This window comes from Bacillus rossius, chromosome 1, assembly GCF_032445375.1.
Source record: "Bacillus rossius redtenbacheri isolate Brsri chromosome 1, Brsri_v3, whole genome shotgun sequence".
In the NCBI taxonomy this organism is placed as follows: domain Eukaryota; kingdom Metazoa; phylum Arthropoda; class Insecta; order Phasmatodea; family Bacillidae; genus Bacillus; species Bacillus rossius.
Genome location: NC_086330.1, coordinates 287,015,386 through 287,027,985, shown reverse-complemented (window position 1 = coordinate 287,027,985; position 12,600 = coordinate 287,015,386). Strand labels below are relative to the sequence as shown.

General features: G+C 36.6%; 1 protein-coding gene across 1 annotated transcript in view; it reads right to left on the bottom strand.

The window, feature by feature from the left end:
• Positions 1-12,600, bottom strand: part of LOC134527568 (C3 and PZP-like alpha-2-macroglobulin domain-containing protein 8) — a 148,675-nt gene that overhangs the window by 108,154 nt on the left and 27,921 nt on the right. The window contains exons 4-5 of the mRNA XM_063360357.1: positions 4,377-4,502; positions 1,218-1,453 (exon numbers count right to left, since the gene is read on the bottom strand). Of these exons, the coding sequence (XP_063216427.1) occupies positions 1,218-1,453; positions 4,377-4,502 (362 nt within the window). The remainder of the gene's footprint in view (positions 1-1,217; positions 1,454-4,376; positions 4,503-12,600) is intronic.

Sequence of the window (12,600 nt, the reverse complement as noted above, 5' to 3'; positions counted from 1 at the left end):
ATAACTTCAAATCATAACAAAAAGTAACCACTTGAAATCAAAATTTAAATATCAAGCAAAAATGAAAAAAATTAAAAGAAATGGTGCAATAAAAGTACAGTCATTTAAAACTTAATAGTAACTATTCACATTGTATTATTGCAATGTGTTTAGAAATTAAACACTACTTTGGCTGATCTGACATAGGAGTTTTTTGTCGTATACTGTTTATCCATGTTCGAAACAGTGAGAGATCATAGACATAACTACTCTGACAGTAGAAGTTGTGAATAAAGAACATTGGTAATTGCAAGTGACAATCTATTCGCGGAATTATAATCGTCAGATTGTCAGTATCGGTTATGCATATGACTGTGGACACAAAGCTGGTCTCATAATCAATTTGCGAATAATTATTTTCTCTAATTATAGTTCGTTTGTTGCTCGTCTGAAGCCCAATCAAAAGTCTGAGAAATAGTAAGCTATTCTGCTAATTCCTTGGCGCAATATGTTCCCTCTATAACAAACGATGTTTCAAGCATTTTGGGGTATATTTTACCACCAGGCTACCGTCAACATTAATTAAACATACTTTAGTGTACCTTGAGCCAAGGGTAATCATTCAAACATCATAGCCTGTGCTAATCTTCTTCATATATAAATAAAAAATATATACATAACTAAAAATATGCAGCCAATGAACAGTTTAACATCCATCGAGCATTTATAATTTGGAGTTTAGTCTATTGATTTTACATACACAGAAATAACATGTTAGCTATAAAAGAAATCATTTTTAAGTATGGAAACAAAATCTTTAGCTAAATAAAACATTTTTTCAATTTTGGATTTGCAATCACAATAAATAGCCATTAATCTGAAGATAAACTTTCGTTAGTATTTTACACTCTGTTTGCCCTATATATAAAAGTGTGTGTTCTATTCTTAATTCGATTGGACCAAAGTTTAAATTTCCTAGAAGAATTCAAGCTTCATGGAAACATTTAGCTCTCTTGTACAAACTCTGAATGGTTCACATTAAAGATGAAGATGGCATCCAACACAAGCGGCAGACAATGAGCAGGCCACAACTCCTCGAGTATGCGTATATCTTTAGTGTCCAACATCGTAGCAAAAAGGAACTGCGAAATAATATAGTTTCGAATAAATATTCAAGGCTAATTTTCCATGATAAAATTTATGTGGAAGGATGTAGAAATGGAGATGGCAAAACCCACCTTGCCGAAGAAGGGTAAGCCTGGCTTGTAGAGGCGGCGCATTGCTCTGCCGAAGCGCAACTCCACGAAGTGCTCCTCCGCCATCGCTACCTCCGGCGCGGACCCGCCAACGGTGCTGCCACCTGTTGGCGACACGTCGAACTGCGTGGAGAAGGCGCTACCGGCGGCCTCCACGCGAACCTGCCACCGCCCCAGCGTCGCCCCCACATACAGCGGGCACGAGAAGTTTTGCACGCCTGCAGGCATCAGGAGGGGCAACCCGCCACACAGTCAGAATAAATACTCACACTCACACACACCTACACACCAATACATGTATATATATAACTATGTACTAGCTTAAAACCCGTGGCTTCGCTTGCGCAGTTTCAGAGTATTGCTAAAACTTTACTATTTAAAGAAAACAAGTATGTGATTAATTCCAATCATTTTTACTAAATAAATAGACACAATAAATTTATCAGGTGAATAAAATATTTTTCCTGCATAAATAATGATAGTTTTTAATGTGGATACGCGTAAGTCGTTTAAAATTTTAGTATAGATCAGATGTCTTATTTTAAAACTTCTGTCTTAGTGTTCGATATATATTTTACCTTGATTTAATTACAGTTGTTTCCATTTCATTTCATAAAATAGACAAGTTAAAAAATTGTTAAACACGCAAATGTTTCATTTTAACTATGTTAATGCCAACCCTTTTATTTATTATGATTACATATAGCTTTGAATAATTTTATAATTTCACCTTATTACAGATACCTCACATTATTAAAGGGTATTTTATACAATCGTATCTTTATTTGAAATAAAGAGTAAATATATAACATTTATTATCTAACATATTAGTGAATTATTCTTAGTTGTCTTAGTATTACTTAAATAAAATACTAAAAATTTTTACTCCTCTCCACTTTTCCCACACGGAATCCCAATTCAACATTCAGAACTAAGTACGTAATTATGGCAATATCCATTAACCAAACAAAAACCAAACTCATCATCGCGGTATATTGCACAACTATTATACACTTCAGATTTCTGTGTGCTTCTGTAACTTGCATGATTCTCTCATGTGCCGGAAGATCGTAAACCGATGGAAAATTTGGATGCAAATTGAATAGAAAATAAACAGTAAACTACTTCTTAGGCGCATGCAGAACTGTTTAGTACAGCGAAAACGTAAAACGTACATCTATAAAGACCCGTCATTAAACAGTATAATTATTATACTTCCAGTCCAGTTAATACTCCGCAATCCCACAAACACTCGAGGGATACATCGACTGCCACTCGTGTTAGACGCCACCTCTGCTTCTCACTGCTCTCCATTGATTACCATTGGCTTGTGTTTCACTAGCGCGATTTAGACACAAACTGTAGAATATGACCAATATTTGTTGAGAAGCATGGTTTTTAAATGTTCTACCAAAATGTTGGAGTCTATTCAACTCGCAATAACAATACATAAATGTTACCTTGGTTATCAAGTGTATGGAATTTTATTGGACTAAAGTAGATCTAAAATAAATAAAATGTATGCTTAATTAGACGGGAATACGACATATTTGTAGAGTTAGAACTTTTTTGCAAATTTATAAATACCTCTGTGTTCACACTTATGAATATTAAGAATAAGCTTAAATGTTGTACCTCAAATGGTTATGCATAAAGGCTTCAGTAAGCGTGACCAAAAAATTATCACAAACCCTAAATCACTTGTATGTCTCAGTTCTCATATATCTGAGTCATCGGGTGTACTGTGTCACATATATTTACCACATGAACATTATGCCGTCAAAGGATAAAAAATCCTTGTGCATTAAGTAATGTACAAATATTTTCATAATTGAGAATCATCAGCGGTAATAAGATCTGATGATTTAGGTCAGGGATTCACATCAGGTTACGTTCATGGCAGCTGCTGAGACAAACATCTGTCTGGGAAGAGCTTCTTTTTTACCAGCATTTCTTCACACTGTCCCTGCTCAACTACAAACTGGCATCCATATTTCTAGCTAGCTGGGGTTTGACACGTTTATCACTGGGTATTAAAGACTATTATGGTTTTCGTTGAGCAGCGCTTATTTCAACCGAGCTAAATGTCTACTGTGACTGTGCTATGTGGCTGTGATGGTAAAACTTTGGACACGAATTACTTGCCTATAATGCAGATTTAGGTTTCACATGGTTACCCGATACATTGTCGGGAAGAATTCTGTTTTGGTTTTTTACTGTAGGCCATGACAGCTTGCTTCATCAGTTTTCCAGCACAGTGTTGACTGTATACAGATACGGTTCCAAGGGGTTTTTCGTAGGTATATGGGGTTGAAGCGCCCAACATTATTTTACTCCCTTTCATCACACATCACATAATACAAAATTATAATATTTTAGAAAATAGTGTGGGGAACAATAGCTTCTTTCTCTTTTCTTCTCGAACTTCTGGAGACCCTATCATTTGAGGAATATTTTACCGCTAGCCTGGTTCTATAAAAGTTTGCATTTTGTATAACTGACTGGTCGGCTAATCGCTAATGTGCAATGCCTTATAAACTATTCGGCCAATGGCAAACGGTTATGACCTCATGGATATCTTGTATATGGACAAATCAGCGAGGGAATATTTTTTCCTCAGCCCAAAATTTGCAGTCAATAAACAGTTGAGTGGTCTCACGCATATACAAATGTGTATAGCCTATCCTTGGAAGTACAGTGTCAGTCCAACAGTGAACTTGCTGTAGAAGGAACAGACACCGTTTGAAGTTACGGTTAATTAACTGACTTTTCATGGAAGAATTCACCTCGAATAAACAAAGAGTTTTCCGAAGCTCTAGGCAATTCGATCCTCGTACGAACTACGGCTAATTCTAAGTAATGTTTTGATGTTCACGTGATAAATACAAACATGAAAGGACAAAACATACTTATTTTTAAAGCAAAATTAACAATTTATTATGATATTGTTCACAAACCAATGTTCAGAGTTAGTTCACCCAGTACCCGTAAATTTATGAAGAAATACTTATATAATATTACGAAGCATTCTAGATAATTTGAAACCCGTGTTTATCGTAACTTTAAAGGGAAGGTTTTAAGATTGTTGAGTTCCTTTTAAAAGGAACTTCCATGTCCGTCACGTCCCACCTAAGGTCATACCTTCATGGAGCGCGACTTGCTGCCACAGGGCGATGGTCACGCCGCGCGGATCCTCCAGGAAGACGCTGCCGAAGACGTCCGACGGCAGCCGGAGGTCGTAGTCGAGAGCCAGCACCCAGAAGACCACTGCAAGCAGTCAGAGCGGCTGCTTCACGCCTGCGGGGGTACAGCACGGGCGTGGATCCCGGGGTGCCCGATCAGCCGCTCACCGGGGAGGGACTGCCTGCACTTGGGTCTGATGTCAAAACTATGTCTCATGGAAAACGTTCAGTATTTTTAAAATGTCCTGCTTATTGCATGCATGTAGGCCAAAAAATATGGGCAGTACACAACAAACAAGATCCGTATCCAGCGATGACGTGTGAACTCTCTGCACACCTGGGCAGAGGCATTATTACATCGTGGCACATTTCACCACTGGGCTTCTCTACAAACCTGCATCTACATCTTGAGGGATTGGACCATCGTTACTCTGACACTAATCGTAAATACACAGGCATAAGACCAGCTGTGTTTTTTTAAAAAAAACTGTGGTAATGCATGTGCATCGTGATTCGTTGAGGTTCTTTCAAGTGCACGCCCACTGTCGGCGAACGAATCACAGCCGCTTTGTGCGGAAGCAAACGCGTTCTGAACGGCCTGGTCAGAAAAGGCAATAATTTATCTTGCAGACGGCCGCCAGCTTCAAAGAAGAAACCGTTGGCGTGGGAGTGCATTATTTCAGTCTAATAAGCGTTAAAATACTTTCGCAAAAAATACCAACCCCTATCGACTGTTTAGCTCAGAACAATCGCTTTTAAAATTATCTCAAATGTAGCAGTTATTTAGATAGTTATAATAAATACAATTAAATAACCAATTATTGAGCTTCGTTTATTGTGTTCTTTGCTGGTGGTAACATGAGAGAATAAAATGACAAAATAATGTAATATTTATGCTAATTATAACTTCACAATTTGGTGTTGCATACTGTTGCTAGAGTGAACACTTTGGAATACTTATCAAAAGTTTTCTTATAGTCAATATTGAACTAGAATATGGATCTTCTCGTTCTCACGTGTAGTAAAGTACAAAGAATTAACATGCACATTTTTATATTTCATCCAGTTTTTAACTTGTGTGGGTGTCATAAGTCGTTTCCAAAATGCTCAGATTGTATGTAACGTACTATGGTTAGAGACAATGATATTGTGGCAAGGTAGTCTTCAATACACAGATAAGTCTTTTTACTCTTAAAGCTGGAATATATTTTTCATATGGCCAAATTTTTTTAGTGCGTATCACGGACATTTTACATTACAGTTTGTGCTTCCTCATTGGCTGAACTGAGTGCGGAACAAGATTCTTCGCTGATAACAACCAATAAGAAAATACATGTTGAAAAAATGAACAAATGGTGTTGAATTAGGAATCAATAACGCAATAGACATCATTACTTAATATAAGTGATAGGGAGTGCACCATCATTTCGCGGATTCATTCAGGCAAGGACAGACTTGAATTAAAAACAAATATTTCATTTGAAGCCATTTTAGAGGGCTGATTGGTTTATTAAACAACATATTCCTAGGGCGTGTCCCACGTGATTGGGTAGCTACTTCTTCTCTTTGTCTATAACTGGCTCAGGGTCGTCGAGGGCGTCTCAGGAGCGCTGTAGTCCAATCATCGTGAAGCAGATGTACGTGCGTTTGAAGTGTACTTCCCTACCTAATGAATCCGGGATATAATCGTGACTCTATTTGTTATGTTGTGGAAAATCATTGATTTTTAAATGTGGTTTAAACATATCCTAAGCTCCACCGTTTGTAAATGATTATAACAGCATTTAGAGCTCGGTGAGCTATTTTCCGGTCGATGAAATCGTTTAAAGATGGCCTTGGTTTGTCGCACGGAGCCGACTGCTCGGGCTGCTCATTTATTCCGGCGTCAAACTTTTCAAATAATGGCCTTCTGTATGCACCGTTTGCTTCAATATACACTTCATTGACAGGACGGTATTAAATCTATTTTCATTCGGATGTAATGGGATGCAAAAATAAATCACTTCCATTGCGACACTCACGAAAAAAAAAAATTAATTCAATATTTTAACGATGCACAACTAGCAGAGACACCGCTCCATCACATTTTTGTACAAAAACTATCTAATTTTTTTAAAGATTGGTTTTTAATAATCTTAACACGGCGAATGGAAGAGACGGGATAAATTCTCTGATTCACTTCGCTGCATTTTTGCTGCATCTTGGATTGGCACACAGTTCATGCAGAGACCTCTGCGCCAATAGCAAACCTTCCAGGGAAGAATTTGACGAATCAAGAGCAACCATCTGAAGGATTTTACAAACATACCTGCCGAAGAACAAACGACATCAGTCCGAGTGTACAGACCTTCGTCTTTTAAGAAAAAGTCAAATATCAAGATATTATGGTAGGGGCAGTATATTTTACGCGAAAAATTTTGAGACCAGTTTGGTACGAAGACACTTCAGAATTGACTGTGTCTCGAGATTGATTGAGTATCTATTAGGTACAAGCCACTAAACTGTAATTATTTTTTTGTAAATGTAATTGTAATATTCATGTAAAATTACATACATTTAAGAATTTATACATTTACATGAAAGAAACTATATTCCTACAAAATAGTGTTCGCAGTAATACTACGTTCGGATTCTTACACTGTCATTTATGCTTTATGTTGTCCTAGTACCTCCAATAGTTAAAGTTATTTGGAAAGCGTTCCCTGAAAAACTTTCTAGTGTTAACTGCACGAATTAATAAGCACAATAAAACAAAATAAAGTCCAATAATCGAATACTCTATAATCTTCTGCACGTTAAAAAAAAAATGCTTGAATGAAACATAAACAAAACATAAAATCATTATGGGTTAATTTTTATAAGAAATAATATTATTTCGTAGAACATATTTGATATTTGGAAAAATAACTATAGCCATGTTTTTTTAATTGTTTCAATGCATTTTTGTAGTATTACAAATTATTTCTTGGCAATTGTTTCCAAAAGAGTATATATTTTTTAATGCACAGAAAAATCTTTTTTGTGTGTCGGCAAACGAATAAAAGCAAATATTATGCGGAACAAAATGCGTCCTGAATTTCCCGGCAAAATCAGGCAATGCCTTATTTTGAAGACAGTCGACCAATCACAAGGAAGAAACCGCTGGTAGTCTAAGAGTGTTCTTTCATGTCTAATTAAATTTTTTTTTCGCGAGGTGCTGCCTTGTAGCTAAACTTCTGGCTGCGCTCCAAGAGGGTCGGCCTTTCCTTGGCGGCATTTTGTGATTGGCTAAGTGAAGTTTAGAGCGAAGAAGCATAGAAAAAACTACGCAATTTTTTTTCCAAACGTGTCTTTAATTAAAGCTTCGGAATTAGTTTTTGTTTATGTACTTGGCGTTTCTGCGAATAAAAACGAATTGTGATAATTTACTTTCCAAATTTTCTTTATTTAGATCTTTTATACAAGTAGATTTTCCCGATTTTTAAACCGTGAGCCAGTTATACATTCACTAAAACATTACCATATGGACCTGAAATATTTGCCCTGTTGTTTGGCGACAGTCGAGATTGCAAAGGTCTGTATAGATAAATGTTCTCCTCGTATACCGGGTTATTTGATTCACCATGAAGGACTATAAACCATAGTCTGCCCTGGGGCAAGAAAAAAAAAGAGCAAATTTTGCAGGTCACTACTACTTAAACTGTCTAATGTTACTTTTGAATTTGCAGAGCTTTTTACGAGCAATATTTTGATTCTGATCTGGAATCTTGAATAGAACATTGTGCAGTCTCAGACTATGTTTACTGAATTGAAGACAGCCAAAATGTTCCCAAATTAAAATTATTTAAATATTTGTTTTGTAATGAACAAAACAGCATTCATTATTTTTGGAAGGTTTAAAAATTACTGCAAAATTCTTCCTGTAACTTTATTGCATAAATATTATATTTTAATTCTGCACAATGTTCTATTAAATATTCTACAGATGAACGAAATATTGCTCATCAAAAGCTCTGCAAAAATATTTCTAAAATAACGTTTGTCAGTATAAGTATGCGTATATTACTGAAAATCAGTAATATCAACATTTAAAAAAAATTACATTGAAATAAATCTATTTTTAATCTTAGCCTAGGTGGCGATTACTCGCGAGGGGGAGAACTCTGAACAACTCCCACTCCTATTGGTCCGCAAACATAGCTGATTATCGATCAGCTTACGAACCAACGCGAGGTTCACGCTGCTAATAGCTGGTGGACAACTGGTGAAGGGAGAGGGATATGCTATACTAGCGCAGCAGTGGCGTTATCTCTAAAGCTAGTAACCCCTCCTGCTCCCAACACTGTAAATTTATTTTGTAAATGGACCAGAATATTTAATATTCATGTAAAAATTCAGCTATGAGTACATTTTTACAGTATCATTAAAACATCTGTATCACTACAAAATAGTGTTCCCAGTAATCCTAGGTTAGGATTCTTACCCGGACATTTATGCTTTGTGTTGTCCTCGTTCCTCCAATAGTTCAAGTTATTTGTAAACGGTTTCCTGAATAGCTTCTTGTATTAACTGAGCTCATTAATACGCATAATAAACAAGATAAAGTCAAATTATTGAATATTTAATAATGTTTAGTATTGTTAAAAAATTATGATTGAATGAAACATAATTTAACATACAAAAGCGTGCGCTAATTTTTGTAAGAAAAAGTAGTAGTGTAGAAATGTATGTTTTGGTTACAGGCTTAAGGCTGAAGAGCGAAGCGTGTTCAATGACCCAGACCTCCATCATTGATTCTGACGTCACGGCGGCCATCTTGAATGACCTTGACTTTCAAAAATGGTCAAAAATGCCTTAAAATTAGCCAAAGAAATAACCAATAATTCACCAAAATTCGCAACAACTTCCAGTTTTTGGGATAACTTTCTGTAAAAACATCTCCCCAAAAAATCAGAAAAATATAAGTTTCCCTATTTCGAGGGATAATTTCCCATTTTGAGGTAAATTTTCCCATTTTAATCCTAAAATATTCCGCCCATAGGAAATGTCAAAAAGTGGCTTAAAAGTCCTTAAAAATAAAAAGATTTCAAGCCACTAAGCCAGGATCGTCACCACATCATCGATGTTATTTTCATTACGGCCGCCATATTGAATTCCGCCATCTTGAAATAAAATATCCCAATCACCAAAAATGGTACTTTTCGTTATGGTCGCCATCTTGCTTGTGGAACTTCGCTTTTTTCATTACAGTGGCCATGTTGGATTCTGGAATGCTGCACATTTTGTTACGGTCACCATATTAGATTCTCGGATGTCGCATCTTTCGTTACCGTTGCAATCTTGGATTCTAGTAAGTTGCATTTTCGTTATGGCCGCCATATTCAAAATCTGTAATTTTTAAGTTAGATAATTCGGAAAACCTTGAAAATGTATGAAGCATTATTTAAATATGATTTTAATAAAATTAAAATAACAAAACACACATCTTAAAGTCCTCAGTTCGAACCTGGCGAGGGCAAAAAATTAAGATGGATCGTTCCTCCATGGAAGCCATCGGCAGATTGACCTCTCACCACTAATGCCATGACAGATATCACATAAGCCAGTGTGATTTCATGGGGGCCATCTTGGATCTGCCATTTTCTTTTCGTCTGTTAGAAGGTGCTGCTGCCATTTTAGTTTAGTTTTTACACATTAGAGGCAAGCATTATTTACTACCTTGACATCCGCCATCTTGTCGGTCATTTTAGCCAATACCTTGAAATTCTGTAAATTCCAAAATTCATAAAAAATTCATCTTTTCATTTACCGATTGACTCGATCGATTACAGCGAATGGTCCGATCCTTGATCAATAGAAAAATAATTTAATTAAAAATACCAAATAAATGACACGTACAAAAAATTAAAACAAAAAATTTACAAAATAAAAATTATTTCCTTATTTATGCTTTACTACATGTATACATGCAAAATGTAAATTGAACAATGTATTCCGTAATGGGTTATAATGACTAATTCCCAGCTCCAGTCTGTCCACCAATGTCAGCGTCCAGCCAGATCCTTTTCCTACGTAGAAATTTTCTTCCCGATATAGTTTTAAGATACTGTGTTATTTTATGAATTAATTTTTTTTTCGATTTTCTAGCTTCAACATTATGGAACTTCTTGATAGAGGCCGTAACGAAAGGTGCAAAGTTATAGACTCCAAGATGGCGGGAAGTTCTACAATTCAAAAAGGTAGAAAATTCTAGAATTCAAGATAGCGGCCGAGGTCAAGCTATGACAAGGTCATCCAAAATAGCCGCCGTGACGTCAGATTTCACATTGGCGACCGTAACGAAAATCGCAACGGTGACGACATTGTCAAGTTGGCCGCCGTGAAGTCAGGACGGTCGGTCATTGAAACCAAAATCACAATCCACACACTTCACCCTGTGCCAGAAAATACTTTAACATAATACTGGTGACGAAATCGCGAGGTGAGTGGCCCGCTTAAACAGAGGTGTATTTGTGATAGTGCGGCAGGATGATAAATGCGACACTCGCCGGTGATTCTAGCGCGGTATCGCCTCTAAGCGCAAGGCTGTGGTCTGGCGCGCAATCTTCTCGTCGTGCATAGGAAATCTAGGTGATTCGAGCGCTAAACATAACATTAAATGGCGGATCAATTTAGAGATGTGTAATGCAAGGGTCTTGAGCTCTTTTAAGATTTTCAACAGGATGTTTCATTGATGAAAATTATTCTGAAAACACGAGTTTAAGCAATTTCCAAATACGCAAATTTTTTTAAAAAAACGCTTACAGCGTATTCTTAAATGCTTTTCGTAAAGAGAAACTACTATATCTTGAGTAGTTTTCAAATTCCTTAGTTTTTCCTGAAGCTCTGCGCACCGTGTGCGTGCCCGGGTAGGCGGGGCCCTTGAGGGATTCAAATTTCGTTTCTTGTTTTCTCGCTGTGTATTCGGACCTGGCAGTCTGGTTGGCTCCCGTGTGGCGCATGTATACCAGACTAGTCGGCAGTTTCCAACTTTTTTATTTTCGCATCGTGCGACAGCGAATCGAGCTCCTTTCAGTAAAACAGGAAAATAAAAGTCGAAAGAGCGGATAAAGCGAAGAAGTTTTCTTCGTCGCGTAAAAGAAGCGGCTCGTGGGTCTGCCTCTCGCTGCCGCTAGAGCCGGGCAAATCGAATCAACTTTTGCTCCACTGCCGGAAACATAGATATATAGTTGGCATGAACTTAATGAAGTTAAACTGGTAACACGAAAAAAAAAAAATGTGAGCATGTCTTTCAGTACTCGCCAGTGATGTGTAAACATCTGACCTCGGTAACGACAAATATTTATATGTTCTCGTGTTGTTTATGTTGCAAATAAACCTATAATTAGAGACCTGTAAAATTCGCGATTTCAAATCCCTAAAGGATAGACTCCATGATCCTCTATGCACTCGTGCAAATTACATCTGCTGATTGGTTACCGACTCGTAACACCTGTTGACTGGAATGATCGTGATTCGCTAATTCTTCTGTTAAATATTTTTCATTGGCCCAGAGTCCTTCAGATAAACGGTGGCCCAATCACTGAAGTAAAATATTGTCAAAAGTATTTGGACTCTATCCTATCGCGAAATGAATCCGCGAATTTTACAGATCTCTAATTATAATACATAACTCGGACACGAAATTTAAAGTAGAATTATTTAAAATAACGATGAGCGTGATAAATATACTGAATAATAAAATGATCTATTTTCAAGAACATATCAAAATCTCTAGACGTGAATCACACACTCGCTGTCTGCGCCCACCACGTGAAATAGCTGCCTGCATCGTATACGTTACTTGCCGCTATCACCCGCAGATGGCAGCACGAAACTAAGGAAATTTTAAGTTTATTAGAAACAGCTCCAATAAGAGCGAAAAAGACTTCAAAAAGTCATCACCGGCTTTGAACCAGGAATTTTATTAATATGTATTACACATCTTAATAAATTCACTAAAAAGTTAATACTTTAAGGTTTACGTACACCTTAGTAGTTAAGCTTCTATGGCATTACAAAAATAATTACTTGAAACATTTAAACACGTATTATAACATTAATTATATTTTTATGTATTTGTTTCTGTTTGAACACTGAAATCAGTCTATAAATAATTACTTCAAATAAACCTTTACCTTATTGAGCTAACTTAACATTATTTT